Source organism: Neopsephotus bourkii, unplaced genomic scaffold, assembly GCF_033783945.1.
Source record: "Neopsephotus bourkii isolate Nb327-2 ecotype Australia unplaced genomic scaffold, CSIRO-AGI_Nbou_v1 NB_908, whole genome shotgun sequence".
NCBI lineage: Eukaryota > Metazoa > Chordata > Aves > Psittaciformes > Psittacidae > Neopsephotus > Neopsephotus bourkii.
Window position 1 is genome coordinate 3,194,662 of NW_026901402.1, and position 21,336 is coordinate 3,215,997.

The window sequence follows — 21,336 nt, forward strand, 5'->3', positions numbered from 1 at the left end:
GCTAGCTTTGTGGATTTACCAGCTAGTGCCCATCTTTATACAGACATTAATTAAACATTTTGACTCTGTGTGAATCAGCTCTCTGCCCACAGGCTGAAGAACCCTGATTTTGAGACACCACCACCATAATAATTGTATTTTAAAAGCCATCTAAATCAGCTTTTGTTTTCCAGGGGGACACATGAGGTGTATGGGATCACAGCAGTTTACACAAACTCCTAATTCTGAAAGCACCCGTTCTTAAAAAACAAATAACTTCTTACAGGTGTCCTCAGCTGAAGTTCTCCTGTGCCAGCCCAAATAATGGTCCCGATCATGTGACCAGCTACCATGACTGGTCTCATGGCCTCTAATGGGTCATTAGAATGATGACTGCACCACTGAGGAATGAATGTGCCCTGCAACATGCTGCACAGGCCCCACTTGTCCTTCTCGGCTTGACAAGCACCCCAGGAAGAACTGGCACTGAAATATGGCACAAGTGTCAATGTAGTTAGTACATTCAAAAGTCTAGAGCTGATGAAAGTCATAAAACTGGTTCTCATCCCACTATTTAAATCAAGGGTTTCTGGTATGTGTGTTCCAGCAGAGCCCCGTACCATGATGGCCTCTGAAGTAAGAAGAACCACATCTTCCAAGCAGGTTCAAGTTCAGACTGTTGTGAACTGCAACCTGCTGTCACAAATCCTAATACCAGGAGTGTCATGTGCTTGGGGACCAAAACTAGGGGATCCAGGTGTGTGGCAAATCCAGTGCTTCAGCTGAGCTGCTGCTGAGATCAAAGAACAAAAGCTGGGGGCACTGGTATGACTGCTTCCAGAAACTGCCCAACACATACATGCTGCTTTTTTCAACTGCTAGATTTCTCTTATAGCTCTACCATAGTTGTGTTGAGACAAAGCCAATCTCAAAATGCCAGAGCTGTAGAGCCTTCTATTCAGATTTACAGGGGTGGCTAGTAAAACGCTAAGAATGTGAAACACTGACGCTACTTTTGTCTTCCATTGCAGAGGCAACAAATGGGTTTAACTTTGCTGTGCATATCAGCTGGATTACACCTCTCATTCAAAAGAACCCAAAAATAAACTGAAGTGCTTTTTTTATGTCACAGGCCTTGGGGGAATACTGAAAAAATTTGGTTGGGGTTGTATCAGCATATAATTACTGCATTTTTCTTGCTTTTTCCAACATACTGATGACAATGCATAGAATCATAGAATAGTTAGGGTTGGAAAGGGCCTTAAGATCATCTAGTTCCAACCCCCCTGCCATGGGCAGGGACACCTCACACTAAACCATATCACCCAAGGCTCTGTCTAACCTGTCCTTGAACACTGACAGGGATGAAGCATTCACAACTTCCCTGGGCAACCCATTCCGTATTCCTCCTTTCATATTGCTCTTACTTAAAAAATGCTTACATCTGATTTTCTCAGATCATGATCATTTATATTAGTTATCCCTGTAAAGGTTGCCAGTGAGACTTTCAGGCTTTTCACTACTTCCTGCTTGTGATATTTTTATTTATTGCTCTTGGTTAGCTTTTAATTATGGTTTTCTATAGCAGATGGATTTCTTATTCCTTACATGTCCATACACGTTACTCTTAGTCTTCTTTGGGCAACACGTACTGAATGGAGTAATGAGCAGTCAGTGATGGAGAAAGAAAAGACCGTCTGTTACACTCATTAGTTGTCTAGTTGAACAGATTCAGACATTCAATTTATATGCAAGGACTAAACTGTAACTTTCCTGCTGTCATGGCCAACACGCAGAGCTCAGATTAAAACAAACAAACACCCAAAATTTTAATTCCACTGAGTACCATACACATTACTTTCATTGCTTTTTCTCCTGGTTGGTAAAACTGAGGCTGCATATAGCCAGCTAACTCTACCTTTACTGCTGCATCTCTGTTGCTGATTTTTCCTTGCTGCTGTGCTGCAATGGAAGGCGATATGGATCCCGTCACTTTTCTCACGTGGCAGCTGGCATTTTCACTATAGTGGCATTTAGCACTACGAGGCTAAGCAATACCTGTGCTTGCTTCATGGTACTTCCTCTCTGGTTACTGTAGCACTAGTGGATTGAGGGGGCGTTTCAGTCAGCCCAGGACAGAGAGGATGTTTCAGGCTCTCTAATTCACGTTTTTGCAAAGTGAGTGCAAAGACCCAAGAAGTGACCCATTTAGTCCACACCTGCAAAGATGAAAGCTCCAGATGAGCTCTCCTCATCTGAATACAGAATGTAAATATATACATGGACAGGACTTTAAGTGGGTTTCATAAACGATTTAGCACTTTTAATCAATGCCAGTTACACATGGCAACTCTGTGTAGCCACTGTAGAATAAGCTGATGAGGTATACAAATCTAGCCAAGTTTTGCCATATCAAAGCTTCCATGAGTGCTGAGATATTGGGAATGAGTGGCTAAATGAAAAGGAAGGAGAATAAGTGCACCTGTTTTGGTCGAAATGTGGCACCACGCTGAATGAGAGTGGTCACTGAGCCATGCATGGCCTGGTAGTGAGCATTACTCTCACCACACTGCACCATAAATTCAGCTGTGTTTTACTGCCCTCATTATTCAGCTTATAAGAGGTGCTCTGTTCTCACCCCCCCCCCCCAAATTTGTGCGTTCATTTATTAGCATATATTCTTGGCAGCCATTTTTTTGTTTATAACAGTCTGCAGAAAAAAAAACCCCACAACATACATATACAAAAAATACACTTATCACTTTAGTAAGGGCATGTGTCTGTAGGGCATTTTTACTTGAACTCACTGTAAATTTATCTGACTACTTTGCCACATATTAATGCATGTATTGTACACATTAGCTAAGCATTTTAATCTTATTTGATAAATGTTTTAGCTTGTAATATGGTTAACCACGATGTAGTTCCCCACATAAGCTTTTAAAGGCAAATTTGATGTGACCTGAATCAAATATTTCCTATTTAAAACTGAGATTTTAGGTAAGTAGGCAACTAGGTAGTCATTTTATCTAGCATACCCTGAAAAGTGTAAGTTACATTGCTATCACATTACCTTGACTGAAAACATGACAGGAAAAGGAGCTGTTTTATCTTCCTTGTCACAACTGAGATCTTGCAGAACAAAAAACTTGCTTGTACTTCAGTGTAAAACTATGTGTCAGTGAAGCTGCAAAGTAGTAACCCCTGGTATCATCGCAGTCTTCAGTCGACCTTTAGTGGAACAGCCCACCCATGAGCTTTGAAACTCTGGTATAGTTATACAAGCCTCTTCCAGGAAAGTGAGCTGGCAGTTCTAGAGGTTGCTCTGACCCTGACAAGTCCTACCTTCTTTCTCCGTGTCCTATTATATGAGATACTGTCCTACTGCTGTTGAGATACTTCTGTAACACACCTGACATTCTTTCCGCTTCTTCATCCATTCGGAGTCTGCACAACATAAGAACTTTATTCATTATACTACTTTGTCATGACATAACTTCTTTTAAAGATCACATGCCCACAGTGATTTTTGAAAACCTGGCAGCTGCTTTGCATACCCAACACTGTTGACGGGCCAACATACATCTCAACACTGCATTTTCCCCTAATGCACAGTCAGTGTCAGAAAGAAATCTATCTACACCTTTTCTCATTGCTCCAGTGCAGCATTCAGGTCTATTCAGCAGCAGTAATAGCATGAAGATGGGCAACTGTAGACAGTCATCTATATTTTTATTTCTTCATTAGCATTCTGAACAGTCAAATTTTGATCCATCTGTATGTGACTTAGTCCTTCTCATGAAGGCTTTCACAGTAGAAACTGCATGTGGACTACTGGACTGCTGAGATGATTACTTGTCATCTTTTTTTACTCTTTGATAAGATCCTCATCACTGTTGTTTAGATAATTTAAAATCTCTATAAATACTAATCCTGGCCATCAGCATGCACTGGACAGTTTTTCCTATTTAATTCATGCAAGGGAAGAAGGGTGAATTGGAAGAAAATGGGGACTGAACAATCTGCCTTTCTGGCTATCATAAATACAGCAAAAAGCCCACAAATGTTTGAAAACATGGGCTGCCTTCAGCAGATGCTAAAGGTGTTCAGGTTGGGGGTGGTAGTGTCCTCGTCAGTTTTTTGTTTACAACAGCACAACACAGTTAATGACGGGAGATGAATGAGTGAGGGGAAGAAAAAGAACACCCACTTTCCTACTGTTTTTTTACAGCTGGCGGCTGGTGCTGTTTTGCACAGCACCTGATGCGGGTGAAAGAGCTCTACAGCAGAGGCAGCCCCACGCTGTGCCTACCGGCCCTGCCACCGTTGGAGCAAACCGAGCTGTGCCGCAGTGCGAAGCCGAGATCCTAGCGACTGGTTACAGACGAAGCATTGCGCTACCAGGAAACACAGAATTCCAGCCTGGGAGCGGCCGACAGCCCCTGAAGGCGGGAGGGGTGTCGGGGGCCGCCTCACGCTACCCTGGCTCACGGAGAAGCAAGTGACGGCTAAGGTTTCGCATAACAGCGGTGGACAGAGCAGAGCAGGCTTTTCTTTCTCTCTGTTTCTGTGCTGTGACAGGGGGAGCACCGCTGGGAGAGAAGAAGGGACAGCACTCCCGTACCCGGTGGCTGAAGATATCTCCCGCCGCCAACGGCCACCAGCGATACTGGTAATGACCTCATCCGCAGGCGCTGTGCCAGAACTCTCATCGTCCGCTCGGGCTTCGCTCCTGAACAAACAGCAGTTGATCGGGACGCATACAAGTCTCCGCGCTGCCCGTCTTCCGGGTTTGGCTTCACTCCTGAGTGGGCGGGGCGAGCGCCTTCCAGGGCCGCGGTCTGCGCCGCTCTCGCGAGAGTTCTCCCTTTTCCTAGGCCGGCGCTGAGAGAGGTGGGTGTTTGGTCGCGGTCGTCTTTTCCCCCGTCGCCGCCCCAATACGGACCCGAGCGTTGAACAGTGCTCCCCGCCGCAGCCTTGGGGTGGGGATGCCCCCGATTACCGCCCGCCAGAGGGCCGATGGTCGCCGGGGTGCCCGGTGTCGGGAAGGGGGATGTGATGGAGTTTTTCTCTCTCCTCCTCTGGTGGCGCCCCAAGGGAGCCCGTGGCAGTGGGGCAGCAGGCCGCTGGGCGGGAGGAGGGGCCCGGGGCCGGGCGCGGAGCCCTGTGAGCCGGGTAACACTGCTTGACCGCCTGCCCTGCGGCACGTGTGGTCCGGTGAACGAATGGGCAGCCTCCCCGGAGCTCCGGAGATCTCGCAGCGGCCGGTGCCACACGTGGGGCCCCGGGGTGGGCCAGCCCTGCTTGCCACAGGAGCCTTTTCCCAGACTCTGGTTGGCATCCCCTGGAGCGACGTGCTGGGGTTTGCGTGGCCCACGGGGCTCTCCCTTGGTTCGTTTTGAAGCTTGTGGCCAGATGGCAGAGTTGCTGTGTTTGTAGCAGAAGGTGACCTGTTGGCAACCGAGATGTTCTTTTGCATTGCAGAAAGGCCATGTTCAGCTCTAGCGCAAAGATTGTGAAGCCTAATGGTGAGAAGCCAGATGAGTTCGAGTCTGGTATATCCCAGGTATGTGTCTTTTTCTTCCGCTGTTTGGTGATTGGCTGTGAGTTATGGAGGTAGTGCTGTGACAGTTGTCTGGAGCACGAAGTTCGAGGGTGATGCTGGCTAGACGTGTACTTTTTCTTAGTTTGGCTTGGGAATTGGGGCAGTCAGCCTGTGTTCCCAGCTTTTGCATCTGCCTGTGTGACAAAGTCTTTGATGCTGACTGTGGTAAAAAGTATATGGGTGCTCTCTGGTGCTGTGGGCAGACTTTGGTCTCAATGCCTCTTACGACTTGTATGTTATGTATTATTTTGCAACTTCACTTTTTTAGGCTCTGCTGGAGTTGGAAATGAACTCTGACTTAAAGGCTCAGCTGCGGGAGCTGAACATCACAGCAGCTAAGGTAGGCTGCACCTTCCCTACAACGAATTGCTTGGTGACTTGCTCTCTGCGTGTTTAATTTTTCCAAGTGTTAACATTTTAAGTGAATAGTGTCCTTAGCCTTTTTTTATAGTCTGTGATTATTCTACTATATGTTGTTGTGGTTTATCTTTTGGTATTTGCTGTTAACATGTAAGAGTTTGTAAAAGTTTTTTGGTTTTTTTTTTTTTCCCTGAGGAACTGGTTTGAAAGGTCATAAAATCTCAAATAGCAGTTTGGGGGCTTAAATGTTCAGAAAACAGTAGTTCTGCTTTCTCTGCAAAGTGGGCTTGAGGTCTGAAACGGATTTTTTTTGTGTGTAGATAGATATTGGCTGGTGTCCTGGTTTTGGACCAGGACAGCTGGCAATGTAGACATTCAAGAACCTGTCTTAGGAATATAAGCTATAGCTTTTTGTAAAATCAGTTTGTTGTAAATTTTCTGTTATGTCTCATGTAGTAGGTAGGTAGATGAAGGTACTAGAATGATTTGATGGCATAGGTTAGCCTGTTTGTAAATTTTAGTTCATAAAGACATCTGAAACTTTAAGGAAGAAAAGTAAGAGGAAAATTATTGGTAAAAATTTTGAGCTTTGCAGACTGTGTGGAACTTACGAAGTGGTTGCTGCAATCAAAAACTGAAGGAGGTTGCTTTTTGGTTCTTGCCCAGGCCCAGCAGTACAGACAGAGATGCGTGACTGCTTGGAGTTAAGTTAAAGAATTTGGGAGTGCAGAAGTCTGCTTGGTATATGGGGCCTTCAGAAGCAGCACTTCGCTGCTGAAGTACATCAGCGTGTACTGTCCTCAGTTTAAAAATGTCCTTGTTGTTTATGTAGCTGCTTGGTTTTGTTTGTGAGAAATGTGGGCATCTGAATTTAGCTTGTGTGGGAACATAACTGGTGAAGAACAATTTGGCTTGCCATTCTGTGGGAGAATGAGGATGTCTCTGCAGTTAGATTCATGGGAGAAGCACCTTGTAAGCCTATCCAAACTTCCAGTTTTAATCAGCTGTTGGAGAAGCAAACCAGGAGGAAGTAATCCATGTTGATGTGATGTAAACACAGTTGGAGGAGAAGGAATTTTATGCTGGACACTTCTAAGACAGGGTGCTGGGACATGCTTCTAGCCATGCTTTGCTTAGAAAAGTTGGACCAGATGATCCTTGAGGTGCCTTCCAACTTGGAAGTTGGAACCAACTATGAGTCTATCACTTTGTTAGAGTAATGATGCAGGCCTTGGCAAGTGGTGGACAAAAGATGATTTCCATGAAGAGCTCAGAAATAAAAGGTTTATTATTGTAAACTTTTGTCTAGAGTTTGCATTAGAGGCAAGGATTTTTTTTGAAACTTCATATCAGCATGTAAGCAACCACTGCAGATATTATGATAAGCATTCAAGATAGAGTCCTGTCTTGCAGAAAGACTGAGCTTTGCAGTTTGGAGGATGTGACTCTGAAAGGAGTGGTCGGCTTTATTTACAGCAAAACAAGTGCTTTGACAGCTTGTATTTCCTTATAAGAGCAATCCTCTTACATAGATTAAAACCAGTACTGCTGTCTGATGCTTCTCCCTTCTTTCCGCTCCTCCTCCTACAGTGTTACAAGTAAGACTGTGTTCAGAGAATTCATAATCAAACCAAGCATTGCTTCTCAACCTCATGGTAATGTTTACTTTCTGCTTCTGTTTCAGGAAATTGAAGTGGGTGGTGGCAGAAAAGCCATCATTATCTTCGTACCGGTTCCTCAGCTAAAGTCCTTCCAGAAGATTCAGGTGCGGCTAGTTCGTGAGCTGGAGAAGAAATTCAGTGGGAAGCATGTGGTGTTCATTGCTCAGGTAAAACACTTAGAATCATAAAAATGTTTATTTGAAGGGATCCCTGGGCCAGCATTAGATTAGATCAGCCATTGTTTTGTCTAGCTGAGTCTTGAAAACATCCAAGGATGGAGGTTCCACAGCCTCTCTGGATAACCTGTTACAGTGCTGTGCTACCCTTTCTGTCTCGTCTATTCAAGGTAGTAATGATACCATGCATATTTTTGTACCAGCAGGAAATGTAATGAATATCATACAGTGCATGTAAGCTAAAATGCTTCAGCTAGCAGCTAAGGCTTTGTAAACTTGGTGAGATGTGAAACGTTTTGAAGAAGGATATAACCTTCTTGATCTGGACTCTCTTACTCCTTGAGAAGCAAAGCTTAAAAAATAAAAGGGAACAAATATTAATAGGAACTATATTACACTTTTATAATCTAAGTACTTAAAATTCAGGTTAATAGTGGAATTAAAACCTGACAAGTTTTGAATTTATTGAAGGAGCTAAGCCACAAGGTGATAGGGGGCTTTCCTGGGCAGTACTAAGAGGTGGACAGACTGGAGAGATCTCTGTGGCGTGGACAGTTAGTTGTTAGACTGAAGCTCTTTTTAGCAAAAATTCTTGGTTAAATAATTTTAAGAGCCAGAGCACCTTATCCTGAATATTTATGTGGCCAAGAGGATTTCTTTTAGTTAAGTGCCTCTGGCTCACTAAAACTTAAGTGCTTGAGAATCTTCTGTCAGTTTACTAATCTGTATTTAGATGTAAATTGTGTGTAGTTCTGCTGTAGGTGAAATGTTGATTTTGAATATGATGAGACCTAGTTTGGGTTACAGTAACCCTGTCATTAATACAGTCATGGAGAAGCTGTGATGCGATGTGTTGGTAGAAAGTAACTGCAGGTGGCCGTAACTGCTTCTAAACTCAGTAGAAAATAAGTTTTAGTGATCTAAGCTGGTATGCTTTTAAAAGCACCTTTAGATGATGCTTTTGTGACAGATCACACTTAAGACAGGGTTTGATCTGAATTGTGTAATACATCTTGCTATTTAAACTGATGTTTCGATCTCTAACGACATCTAGCCATCTGTGGGGCTGAGATAGCTTACTCTTCTGCTTCATACCAGAGCCTCAATCTAATAGGAATTGTAGAATTCTTTTGAGATTTCTGTTCCCAAAGAAGTGTATTCAAATTGCTAATGCGACACAGTAAACTACCATGGTTGTATTCATGGGGGAGGAGGCCTGAAATACAAATCCTTTATTTCAGTGCACTGAATATAGGATGAGTAGAATACCAGTAATTAAGCTTCTGCAAGTAGTATGAAGTTCTAATGCTGGTGTAGCTTTGGTCATACTTAAGTTTTCCTTTTCAGTGTCTCATGTGTCTGTTGGGGGGTGGGGAGTGCATGTTGCATGTGTAAGTCTTTTAGGAGTTTTTTTGAGTTGATTGTAAACACTAGAACTGAGAAATGCCTTTTTTGTTTCTTTTCCTTAACAGAGAAGGATTCTGCCCAAGCCAACGAGAAAAAGCCGCACAAAAAACAAGCAAAAGCGTCCCAGGAGGTAAGTAGATAATATTGATTCAATAAAACAGCCCCCTTTTGTCACTTGCTAGTGTAGTCAAGTAATGTTTAGTTGAGTTTTTGAGAAGTCATTCAAGTGGTTGGGTGGTGATGTCTGTTCTCTTACTGCTTGAAACAGTATATGCTATTCAACTGCCAAAGTGTGCTGTAAAAATCTGATCTTTGGGCACTGTGTTGCATTTCTTAGAACTCCCTCTGTATTCCAGCTACAGCTGTAGCCAAGTTTTAGCCAGCAATACTGGCTTAAGAAACCCAGACCTGCTGTGTCTGTTACCACAGTGTACTGACAAGAATTATTTTTAAGCTGTAGGAAGAGCCATATCCACATCATGTGTTAGACTGTACAAGAGGCGGGGGAGGCAGTGAGGGTGGGAGTGGCAGATGACAGGTGTAGGTATAAGTAGTCCCTCTGAGTATGAATTTAACAAGAGTAGTGCAGTGGTTTGTTAAATGGCCACTATCCTCTCATATAGTCTCTTATTGCCAGATGTGCAATACTGCTATGTCCCAATGGATGTTGGTGCCTCTTCTGTACTATTCTCTATCTTACTATATCATTGTGTTGTCAATATCTTTGAAGTTTGTCCTTTACTTAACATGTGGTGTGTTCCTGTAACTTTTCTTAGCCTCAGTATTGTGTTGTATTGCTATTATATTTTGAAATCTTCAGCCATAGATTTTTGAAGTGCTGTTTCATAGTGCTCATCTACCTGCAGTCCTGCCTTTGGAGGACTCTTATGTTAAGACTGGTATTGGGCAGTGCTTAGAGAAGTTGGCATATGTGTATGTGATTAGGATGCTGCCTTCCAGCATGAGGGAAGGAGAGTCCCAGGATTGTCGCTTTCTCAGCCTGAGACTAGATCAGGCTAGTAGTGTTGTAAAACTTGAGATGTATATGGTGAAGCATAGAAGTGCAATTGATGCTTCTCTCCCTTAGCTGTCCCAATCTTTGCAAGTCTGAAATGCTACTGTAGACACAGGTCTTGGTTACTAGTGATACTGCCTTGAAACTGTAGATAGAGAAGCTGGAAATTTTACTAGTCATCTGGACTCATGCACAAAATAGCCTGGGTTAATTTTTCTCCTTTTGACTGATTTATGGAGAGTTCAAGAACACAGATGTAGACATCAGTCTTCTAAGTGTGGACATAACCAGCTAGACTTTTCCTGTAATACATTGGTGTTTTAAGCTGCTTGGGCTTAGGCAGATGAAGAAACCAGTGTTTTCAAAACTGGGTCTCCTGTTGTGTAGTTGAAGATGCTTACACATTTAAACTCTTCCAAGTGAGTCTCTGCCAAAACTGCAGATGGGACAACTTGGTTCTCATTTAAATAAAATCTTTTAATATGTAGGAGTAACATTTTAGGACTGTTCCTGCAAAGCAACATGTGATACAAAAAAGGTCAGAAACCTGGCTATGTTTTCCCTTTATACAGTCATTACATTTCTGCACTTGGTATAGAATTCAGCTTTTAATTTATGCATGACCTATGAAAAAGTGTGTATTGTCACACCGTAGCATTAAAGCAAAATGAAACACCACTGAATTTCAGCTAAAGCATGCTGTGGAAGGTTTAAGCCTTGGAAAGCTGGAAAATCTGGCAAGAGGACATGTTTTAATGATACAAATATGGCATTTCAGCCGTACACTTACTGCAGTGCACGATGCTATTCTTGAAGACCTGGTCTTCCCAAGTGAAATTGTGGGCAAGAGAATCCGTGTAAAACTGGACGGCAGCAGGCTCATAAAAGTCCATTTGGACAAAGCACAACAGAACAATGTTGAACACAAGGTAAGTGAAAAAACTTTCTTGTGCAGGATGGGATGGCTTTCTGACTTAACTAAGAGGCTGCTTACGTGATACAGCAGAAGGCTACCTTTAGGTTTGTGGTAATGGAGATACTTCTGTTTGTATTTGGAGTAAGATGCTGCAGAGGAAGCACGACAGTTTTGAACTGAAACTCTAGTTCAACTCTCCAAAACCCCTGGATTATGAAGTACCTATATTGGTTCCCACATAGGAACAGACAGTGTTTTTGTTGTTGGGGTTTTTGTGTATTTGTTAGAGTTCTGAGGTTTATTTGTTTTGCTTCTTTGTTCTGTTGTTGCTTTAAGTGCAGCACTTTGCTTGGACCAGATGCACGTGGTACAGCCTGAAGTCCCCCATCTTTTGTGCTTTGCTTAGGATTTTTCTGTGGGGACATGTTTATGCCTGCTTAGTTCTCTGTGTCTCCTTTGGTTGCAAATCGAAGAGATTCCAAATATTTTCCAGAAAATACGTCTTCTGTGTAAATGCTCAGCTACCTTAGTCTGAAAGAAAATAATAAGTAAGCCTCAGAGTTCACTTCAGAGTGAAGGCACAGTGAGAAATAGTGTAGTACTTAAAAGTATGCAAACACAGATCTTTACTTCTGTACATAGCATATATAAACAAAATTGTTTGTCTTCACAGGTGGAAACATTTTCTGGTGTCTACAAGAAGCTCACAGGCAAAGATGTCGTGTTTGAATTTCCAGAATTCCAGCTGTAAAGTGCAAAAAATGGCTGAATAAACAACTGTTCATATAACAGAGTAGTTTAATTTAAATTTTGAATTCCATAAACATAGATGGGAATTTAAGTGGTTCCTGGGACTCCTCCACTGTCTGGATAAGTGACATTTGTCTATCAGAGTATTAAGTCACCAGCATTTTAACAGGAGGCCTCTTAGGTTGTTCTTGGCACTATTGCAACACAACTCTGGACAAAAGATCCCAGAGCCTACAAAAAGAATTAGCATTGAAAAATAAACCAAAGTTTGTTGAGACTCACCTTTTAGGGAGTATATGGAGGATTGCTGTAGAGCGGTGGAACTCCCGAGTTCTGCACAAAAGTATACCAGCTGAAGATCATGTTCCTGACACACAGGAAGAAGTCTACATGGCATGTGATGTGACATCTGAAGCATGGAGATACAACATCTGAAGAAGGGCATTGAATTTTTAGGAAATATGTTGGGGGGGAAGGTATAGTTTGAATTTGAGGTGACTTTCTCGCCTTTTAAGTGGCAAAATTGCATACCAGTTTTTACCTAAAATCAGGTCCTGTAGCTTCTCACCTTATCAGAATGAAACAGGGAGATGTTTTCACTTCTGAGTGTTTGAGTACCTTGTTGGACAAAAATACTTTTTTTAGGTATTGCTTTTGCTTTGAGGAATTTTTTTTTTTTTTTGTATCTCTATGTAGTAGCAGCATATATATTTATACCTAGTGTTGAGGTCACCTTTCTTGTGGCCAGTAAGTGAAGGCATGGATAGATATGCCAGAGTGAAGAAATTACTACTGGAACATTTGGGGATTTTTTTAGATGGTGTGTTAACATGGCTCAGTACACATTTGGTTATATGGGGAGAAATAGGGAAGGGCTAGCTTTATCACAGCAGCCAAAAGCTGCGTGTTAGTGTTCTGGAAACCCTACATTTTTGACTTGGGGATCTGTTTAGAAACTATTTCAGCATACAACCTTTTTTTTTCCAGCGCAGGGGTGAGCATGGATAATGTTCTGTGCAATTTATATGGATTTAGTACTTCAGTGTATGGATCAGGCTATTCTGTTACTTAGGAGTGTGTATTATAGTAAAAGACACCTGATCATGGAGACAGCTTGGGTAGAGAGCAAAGTAACAGTCTCTGTACCAGGAGCTCATAATAACTTGGATCTTCCTGCCTGAGAGGAGTGCCACGTACTTAGGCTCTTTATACCTTTTCTTCTTTTTCCCATTTACTGTGGTTTAGGTTGCTTCCCGTTTGCTACCTCTCTTCAGTTGTGAAGAACTGAAGGGTTAAAACAAGTTCTGCATTCCTTTTGCTTTGAAAAAGTTAAGGTTTTTAAGTCATGCCATAACTTCTGTTTAGATAGATAGCTGTATGCTGTTCGTTCTGGTTTAGAGAATGCAGAGAGAAGTGAAACACGTGTGCCTGGTTGCAATTAGTAGTAAATTGCTTGCTACTTGCTGACAAAGCTTGAATGCTTGCTCAGAAAAGCAGGTTGTTTCTCTGAAGAAGTTGGCTTACCTTAGGGCCTTTTCCTGTCCTTTTCAAACTTCCCTCTCTGGGGTATGACTATATTCCTTATTCATTCCTCAACTGTTTTGTTAATCTTGGATGATTCAGCAAAAGTGAATTTGTCATACTTCCATTAGAATTAGATGAGGGGAGTTGTAGGCATAGAATAACCCCAAGTCCTGTCTGCTTGCGTGAAAGAGTAGTCACAAAAGATCTTACAGGAGGAATGCCAGGACTTTAGAATTCCAAGTTTTCCTTGTTAAAATTGGTACTACTGAGGTTGGAAATACCACCCCCTCCTCCCCACACTCACCCAAATAATTCTAAAGTCAGACATGTTCCTACGCTTCTCAGTACCCCGGATAGTAGTCTGTACAAATAGGTGTTTGCTGGTGTGGGTTGGAAGAAGCAGTCTGGGAGGTGTCTGGGGACCTACCAGATGTTAACTACCTTTAGTTAGGGGTTGGTGAGTCTGCTGGGGCTGTGTAACATCTGCAAGAGGTGATGCTCAGGCAGCAATGTAATTCAGGTTTGATATCTTCATAGCAATAAAAATGTCAGTAGCGTTTCTAGTTTTAAAGCACTGGGAAGGGGTAATAAGCAGGGGAGGAGAAATCCATTAAACTGAATGAAAAGATTGCAAATGTTCCCAGCCATTACCAGCTGGCTATAGATTTTTCTTGGCTCTTGTTGCAAGCCCTTTGAACTATGTGAAATGCAAAGCCCGGGATGGCCCCATAAGCAAATTCTTTGAGTGAAAGGATAATGCTGTCAAAGCCATTTATGGTTCTTACATCAACTGAGCTGTAAGTAAAACTGGATTTTCATGGCATAGAAATACCAGGCTGTGTGCTTTGCAAAAGGCTTTAGTCCTAATTTACCTTTATCCATGAGCTCCCTTGTGTGCTAGTGTCGGTGATACATTCAGACAACTCTCTCTATCCCTTGACAAGCATATCAAGTGAATGCTTGCAATCTGGAAAGTCAGTTGATGCCATCTGGTCGAATTGCTAATGAGGCTGGTGGCATACTGGTGTCAAATGTTACCTTAACCTAAACAGACCCCATATAGGATGATGCTAGACTTTCCCTATACCTTTCATGCCCTGGCATAGTTGAACTCTGAACTCATAATTGCTCAGGAGATTATCAGATGGTCTGTGCAAAAAGGCAATAGTATATTCTGTACCAAGACCGTGTGCAGCAGTAGTACATGGTTAGAGTCAATGTGGAGACACTCACATACTGAAGAGTATGAAGTACCTGATTATTTCCTGTAGTAGCCCAAAATGAGAAGCAAGGGCTTTACATCCATTAGGCACTCTTGAGACTTGCATCTGATATTTTAGCTTTCAGTGTTTATTCCATACAAATCCTTTTACAGACGTTTTCAGGTATTTTTGTTTGTGAGGAAGGCTGCTCCCTGTTGATTTCCCTTTGAAAAGGTGTGTCAGTCTATGTGGGAGAATTCTAGTGTGGCAGAACTTGCTTGAAGTTCTGGGTGGTGTTTGACCTATCTTATATTAATGTGATAATTTGATGCATGATAAAATCATGTCTTGTTAGCCCCTTTTGAGTGTAAGTGGGAGCATCTAGAGAGTTTGAATGTAGTGATCCTCGCACTAGGCAGTATTAAAGGAAATCCTATCACTTCTGCATTGTGAACTGAAATATCTTTCCTATGCCTTTGGTTTTAGTAAATTTTGTAAGTGGGAGGCCTGAGCTTGGGTCTCTGTAATAACTGAAAGCCAGAGCCATGCTGAAAAGCTAGAGCTTTCTCTGTTCATGGGATGTGCTTCCTAGGTCTCTAGAGGTGTATCAGAACAACAGGAGAAAATATATTGATTACAGAAAGTCATGAAGTCTCATAAAAAGAAGTCTTGTGGTTAGGTTGAGGGGAGTGAGTTCTCTTGTTCTCCACATGGGCCTGACCGCAGCATTGATCAGTGCGAATGGTTGGCTGCTTTAACAAAGTGTCTTTGCTGTGTCTCTTACTGCCTACCTTCAAAGTGCTCACGTAGAAAGCCTGTGTTCTGCTGAGAGCAAGAAGGGACACAAGCATCTCTTTGTACTAGTGCTCTGTTCCCTGCAGAGAGCTACGTTTAGAGGATTTTACTTATGTCTGGTGATCGAGAAAAGTTTGTTGGATTTGTTAGTCTGCAAGACCAGGGTATCCCCTCCTTTACCCTGCAGTTACTGTCATTCTTTCTTTTTTTCAGGAAGACCATTCTTAAGCTTAGCAACAAGCAGTTGCTGCCTCGTTTTGCTAAATGATTAACAGGTAGTGCTTTCCATTATTGGATACTGTGCTGACATGTCTGGCTCAGTTTTGATCTGCCCGTGGAGCAGCAAAGATAGAATTAAAGCCAGGCACTGAAGAGGTTATTATAATTTTGGAGATGGGAATAACAGAAAAAGCACTCCTGCTGCAGTGAATGCTGCTCAGGAATTTTGTGGAAAAAACATCAGTTCCACACCACTAATGAATGGATCTTACACAGCTGCAAAGTTAAACCTATGTTGCTGTTTCTGCACTGACCTTTCCAGCATACATTGCATATTTTGCACAGAAGGGGTGGTGAGGAAAGTAGCTTCTGTTGTGTCCTTTCTCTTGGAGGTCCAGGTGGTGCTGTGTGCCCTCTGGGGCTGCACTAAGGCGATGAGGTTCACATGGTTTCACGGGGGGCAGCTCTACAGGCTGTTTTTTACCAGGCATATCTTAATGTTTAATAAAATTTTCTTTTTTTTCTTGGCTAAACAGTTATTGCTTGGTGAAGCCAAAGTGAACGGGACACAGCATTAACGTTATTTTTGGGAGCAGAGGAGGGGATGCACTCAGCGTGTCGGCATCCAGATCCATACTATGGAGGAATCGTGTGTTTGCTGTACCTCATTATCTCTTTTGGGATTGTGCCTTGGGAGGCTTACGGGGAGTGGTTAGTGAGGAAGCCCCTGCTTTCAAGAACTTGAACAGCATTTGTGATGGTCTGCAATAAGCTGAGCTCCAGCAATTGAGCTCAGATACTGACTTCCTAATTAATGAGTCTGGATACTGGCAGTTTTAATCCCCTGGGAAAATCTGATTGGAAATGCTGCTGCTAACATTGGATGTTTTGCCAAAGCAAAGGGAGAACTAGGGCCTTGTCATCTTCTCATAAGAACAACATTTTTAAATAGCCATTGTGTTTTTATGTTTAATCCTTTTACAGACACAAAGATAATGCCAACTGACTATGGAAAGAGTAGAAAAAAATGCCTGAAAGCTTCTAAAATATAACACACCCTGCCCTGTTTTCTAACAGATGACTTGTCACTTTTGTTTGTGGTTTTGGTCGGTTTCGGTCCAGGACTTTCCTACAGTTGTGTCAACATGGTGTTTGATCTGACCACAAGGACAGGGTGAATGTTGGGTTGTGTGTCAGCCTGAGGTAGCGGGTCTAGCTGGTGTATCTTGCTGTATACCCTAGACTCTGAAGGGTATAGGTCAGCCACCCTTGCATCCTAGTCCAGCAAGAGTGGCTGAAACACTTCTGAATCATCTCTTGAAGTGTAACAGTTTCTCAGACAGGCATATAAAACGCAAAATTAGCTTAATAACCAACAGCAGTGGTGGCCTGATGATGGTTTAAGCTGTACTCAATGCGTCAGTATCCTCAGATTGCAGGTAGTAGCCCGGTTTAGATGATGCACCAATGTGGTTATACAGTTGGCTTTCTGGGTAGATGAAGGGATCTGCACCCTTTTCTCTCTTCAGATGAAACAAAGCCAAGTAGCTGCCTATTTTTCCCTTTCCTAGGGAAAGCACTTTCACTGCATTTCTAGGGTTTGCTGTTTGGTTGGTTTTGATCTCTGGCCATTTATGTTTATTTTTTACTTCTTTTTCCGAGTGTTTAATCCTACCTTTTCTACTAACTTGCCCTGAAATGGCTCTCTTTCTCCTTGAATTCTGTTTCTGGACTCAAAGTTATTTGCGTGTGTTTACAGGGAGAGTAGATATGTATGTAAATGGACGTTTCCTTTGCCATCGTAATATGATCTTCAAAGGCTTGGACTGCAGTCACTTTGCTGCATTCTTTACATCAAACGTTTGTCTTGGCAAGTTGCTGCCAACAAAGTGCTGCAAGGGCCCAATCCTGCTGATTGCGTTCTGCTCCCGCTGAACTAATGGGGTTTGTGTGCATAAAAGTGAACTTTCAAATCAGCGTTGTGTGGTCCTGACACAGTTATGTTCATGTTGTCCTTGCTGATGTAATTTGGAAGTGATCACCAGTTTTTAACTTTTTGTGACCATTTGTTGTGCGTTAAGATACAGCAGTTCATAGCATGTTCCAGCCCAGTGTGGAAACAGGGTGGTTTAGGAGAGGTTTGCCTTTATGAAGCTAGTCCATAATGCAAGGCTATGATACCTGCAGTACCTGTTTTCATCTTTTTGCTCAGCAAAGCTGCTCAGTATGTACAGTGCTGTGGGGTGGCAGAGCGGGAACTGTGGTGGAAAGGAGGTTGCTGCACACCGCAGGGCTGGGGAGAGGTTTGGTGGGAGAGAGGGGATACGACATATGCCAAAGCAGTAGAGGAGTGCATCAGTACTGTGTGTCATCACCTTGTATTGCAACCCGCACCACAGCATGGAATGCTCAGTGAAGTGGACCTACAACTCCCACAAAAGCAGATCAGTAGGTGATAAAGAAGTGAACACATACACATGATCCTGTTACTTTCTCTCTTTCCCTCAGTATAAAATCTTTTTTGTGTTCTGATACTTTTTTTGATTTTGGGACTGTGGAAGATGGAAAAGAACCTCCCACTACTGCCCATCTTCCAGTGAGGGGTCACAGACTGGGAGTATGTGACCCAGGCTCAGGTCCTGCTGAGTGCTTGCTTGCAGCGTGACCCCTCAAACCTTAGCTGAGGAAACTTGGAGGAGGAACAGTGGTGTGAGCAGGGGTGGGAAGATGGGTGGTTCACAAGCCTTTTATGTAGAAGCAGCTTGTCAGAGCTATAGCCTTGCAAATATAGCAGCTGTTTCATTAGAGTGTAGTAATTGGCATAATCATAAGTGGTACTGTGTATTTGGCCTGGAAGTTGAGGGTGAAGCCAGTAATATCTGTTGAAGTATAAACTGCTACAACAGAAGGAGGTGTTCTCAGAATTCTGCTTCTCACTATTAGCTGGCATTGTTCTTTTCCTGCCCTAATGTATGTGGAGTACTGTGATTTACTCAGGGTTCAAACTAGTCTAGGTATTTAAGATGAAAACCACAACTGTACAACTATCTGGGAGCTAGTGAACAATTTCTATCTCTTTTTCCCTTCCTATTGACACAAAAGGTGATATTGCAAGTTGTTAGAAAAAACAACCAAACAAAAAAACCAAACCCCAACATTTTGTGAAGCAGCCTGCCATGTGGATAATTTAGCGTTTATGTTACTGTGGAGTTTTGAGACTCGGCTCTCAAATAGCATTCCTGAGTGAACACGGAACTACAGCCAATTACAAGAATGGAGAGAAGGGGAGAGTATGTTAATCATCTGCATAAGATGTTAATGTTTGGTGCCACATTTCATGTGTTTTTATATCCAGTGAAGCAAAGTAAGGGGAGTGCTGTGCTGGGGCAGTGTGTGTGCATGGCTTAGAGCTGAATAGATGGAAATGGTTAAAAGGGGTTCTCTGCTAGAGAGGAGGAGGGGAGAGTAAGAGTGCATTCCCAAAAAAGTACATTCCCAAAATAAAAGGCTTACATCATGGACCTCTTCAGCTTTCCCACACTTCTTTCCTAATTATTGTCCTGCAGGACAGCTGATCTATTTCAAACAGGAAGCTGTTTACAGATAACACTTGCAACTGTTTTGTCTGATTTGTTGAACTGTCGAAAAGCAAAAGACAACCTCTTTTCAAATTAAAAACTGTCAGACTTCTGTAAACAGCAGCAATGAGGTTCATCTGTGCAGTGTCCCTGCAGGCACAGAGCGTTCTGCAGTTCCCGTTTTCTCAGGAACCATAAGGTAAGAAACTTTTTACTTTTGCTCTTTAGAAGCACGTAGAGGAAAAAGCCTGGGTGTTTGTTAGGGGGCTGCCTTGTAAGTAGCAGAATATGATTGATGATCCCCAAATAGGAGGGGAAGGTAGGGAAAATAAGAGCTCACTTAATTTTATGGGGTAACATTGGAGCTTTCTGTTGGGAAGCACCCATGGTTGCTGAATTCCTGTCTAGTGGAGGGTTTGTATTTAAAATGTATAAATGCCATTGGAAGAGCTCGCTTTCCTTTGTGCAGGAAAGGACAAAACAATATGTGAATTTTAATTTTCCCTTCAGCTGAAACTTATTGCAGTTCATTATTATTCACTTCATAATTATTAATCCAGTTCATTAATGGATTGCAATTCTCAGTAACAGGTAATCAATATCAGTTCAATTTTTTAAATGCTAAATGCTTTCCTCTATCCTGCTACTTTTATTCCTAAGCATCTGTCTGTTTTCTACTTTAGAATTGAGCTTTTAATACAGCTGCAAACCAGGGAGTTAAGATTAATATAGCAGAAGTGAAACAGATGACAGAAGATCTCGTAAGGGCTGGAAATACACCACTGGATAATTGAGAACAAACTGAGTGAAAACCCAATCAAGTTGGAAGTAGTAGTATGCAGGAATGCCTAAAGAAATTCAAGGATGTGTAAAGATCTAAAATCTTGGTCTAAATGAGCTGGAGTATGAGTGTAAGCTGTTCTCTAGTAACCAAAAGGCCACATGCCTGCTTTTCAGTCATGAGGTATGAAAAAACTTGCGAGTTTCCATTCTGACCTCTGTGCATACATACATGTATGTTTGATGGAGAGTGAAATTTAGGAGGGGGATTTTTTCCTAGGAAAAGTCAAATCACTGTAGAGAACTGAAATGCCCACCTTCCCTTGCCGTACAGTGAAACAGCAGGAGCCTCTGGACTGGAAATACTACAACTTTGATCCTTGGGTGCTGTAAGATTTTTAAAATACAGCAAATGTAGAAACTATTGCCCTATATTTCTCTCTCTGTAGTGGAGGTATTTTGTGTTTCATATCTGTGTGATTGTTTGCATGATTGTAATTGCTGAAGGCATTATAGTGATCAAAGAATATAAAAAACTCACTGATACAAGGGTCTCACTTATAACAATGATTTTGGGATCTTTTAGCCTGTGACAACTCATTAAACATATCCCTAAAATTTTGTTATGCTACTGATGCTACCTGATAAGGTATGGAGATGTATGGGCTAGAAGTCCTACTTCCAAGTTGAGTATTCCTTTAAAAAATGCTTGGGCTGTCGTTCAGAAAATTTAGATGTATCTGTTAAAAACGAAAAAAAAATTAAGCTAATAAAATAACTTAAATTCATAGTTAAAACGGCATTTTAAACATGGCATAGTCCTAGAGTCAGCAGAGAATTGCACTGTGGAAGCAGCAGAAATCACCTGTGTAATTTATAAATTGTACATTATGTGGAATGCTGTTTCTTCTGATGACTTTTGAGTGATTTTACACCGTTTCTATAGCTCTTATTTACTCATCTTCAGGGCTGTCCAAAAGCTCTTGAACCAGAATCCTTTTGAAGTGGGATGGCTTTTGGCAGAGTAGCTTTTTAAAGAAAAGTGTCAGTTTGCCAGAGTAGTTCAGTTCTTTTGTCAAAGTATTTTGGCTGAAAACCAAAAGAGTTTAGCCAAAAATACTCTCATGGTGTCTCCTGGGAAGTGTAGTTTGTGCTTTGCATTGCATTTCACTACTGGCAGAACTTCACAGCTGAACCCCTTTTCCCATAAGGTCCTGTGGTCAGGATCTTGCTATTTTCATTTCCCTTGGTGAGGGGAGCATTAGGATGTATTTTGGGAAAAGTAGTCTGGTGAAGGAAGAATTACTGGGCTTGTAAGGCATCAGCTGTAGGCAAAGCCTCTCGGATTACTGGTCGATAACTAGCTGGC

The 21,336-nt window shown here is 42.2% G+C and overlaps 2 protein-coding genes across 3 annotated transcripts in view; both read left to right on the plus strand.

Annotated features, from left to right (window-relative positions):
- Positions 1 to 4,808: 4,808 nt before the first annotated feature.
- RPS7 (ribosomal protein S7) lies at positions 4,809 to 11,908 on the plus strand. Its single transcript, XM_061357552.1, has 7 exons — positions 4,809 to 4,872; positions 5,464 to 5,545; positions 5,853 to 5,924; positions 7,629 to 7,772; positions 9,254 to 9,318; positions 10,982 to 11,132; positions 11,793 to 11,908. Exons 2-7 carry the CDS (start codon positions 5,471 to 5,473, stop codon positions 11,868 to 11,870), a joined length of 585 nt encoding a protein of 194 aa, XP_061213536.1. The 5' UTR covers positions 4,809 to 4,872; positions 5,464 to 5,470; the 3' UTR covers positions 11,871 to 11,908.
- Positions 11,909 to 18,870: 6,962 nt separating this feature from the next.
- The window catches only part of COLEC11 (collectin subfamily member 11), a 37,195-nt gene continuing 34,729 nt past the window's right edge, over positions 18,871 to 21,336 (plus strand). For both annotated transcript variants that reach the window (XM_061357628.1, XM_061357630.1), the window contains exon 1: positions 18,871 to 19,386. The gene's annotated coding sequence lies outside the window, so the exon portion shown is untranslated. The remainder of the gene's footprint in view (positions 19,387 to 21,336) is intronic.

Coding starts and splice junctions, on each gene's coding strand:
- RPS7 (XM_061357552.1), top strand. CDS start 5,471: ATGTTCAGCTCTAGCGCAAAGATTGTGAAGCCTAATGGTGAGAAGCCA. Junction 7,773..9,253: donor ATGTGGTGTTCATTGCTCAG/GTAAAACACTTA, acceptor TTTCCTTAACAG/AGAAGGATTCTGCCCAAGCC. Junction 9,319..10,981: donor AAGCAAAAGCGTCCCAGGAG/GTAAGTAGATAA, acceptor ATGGCATTTCAG/CCGTACACTTACTGCAGTGC.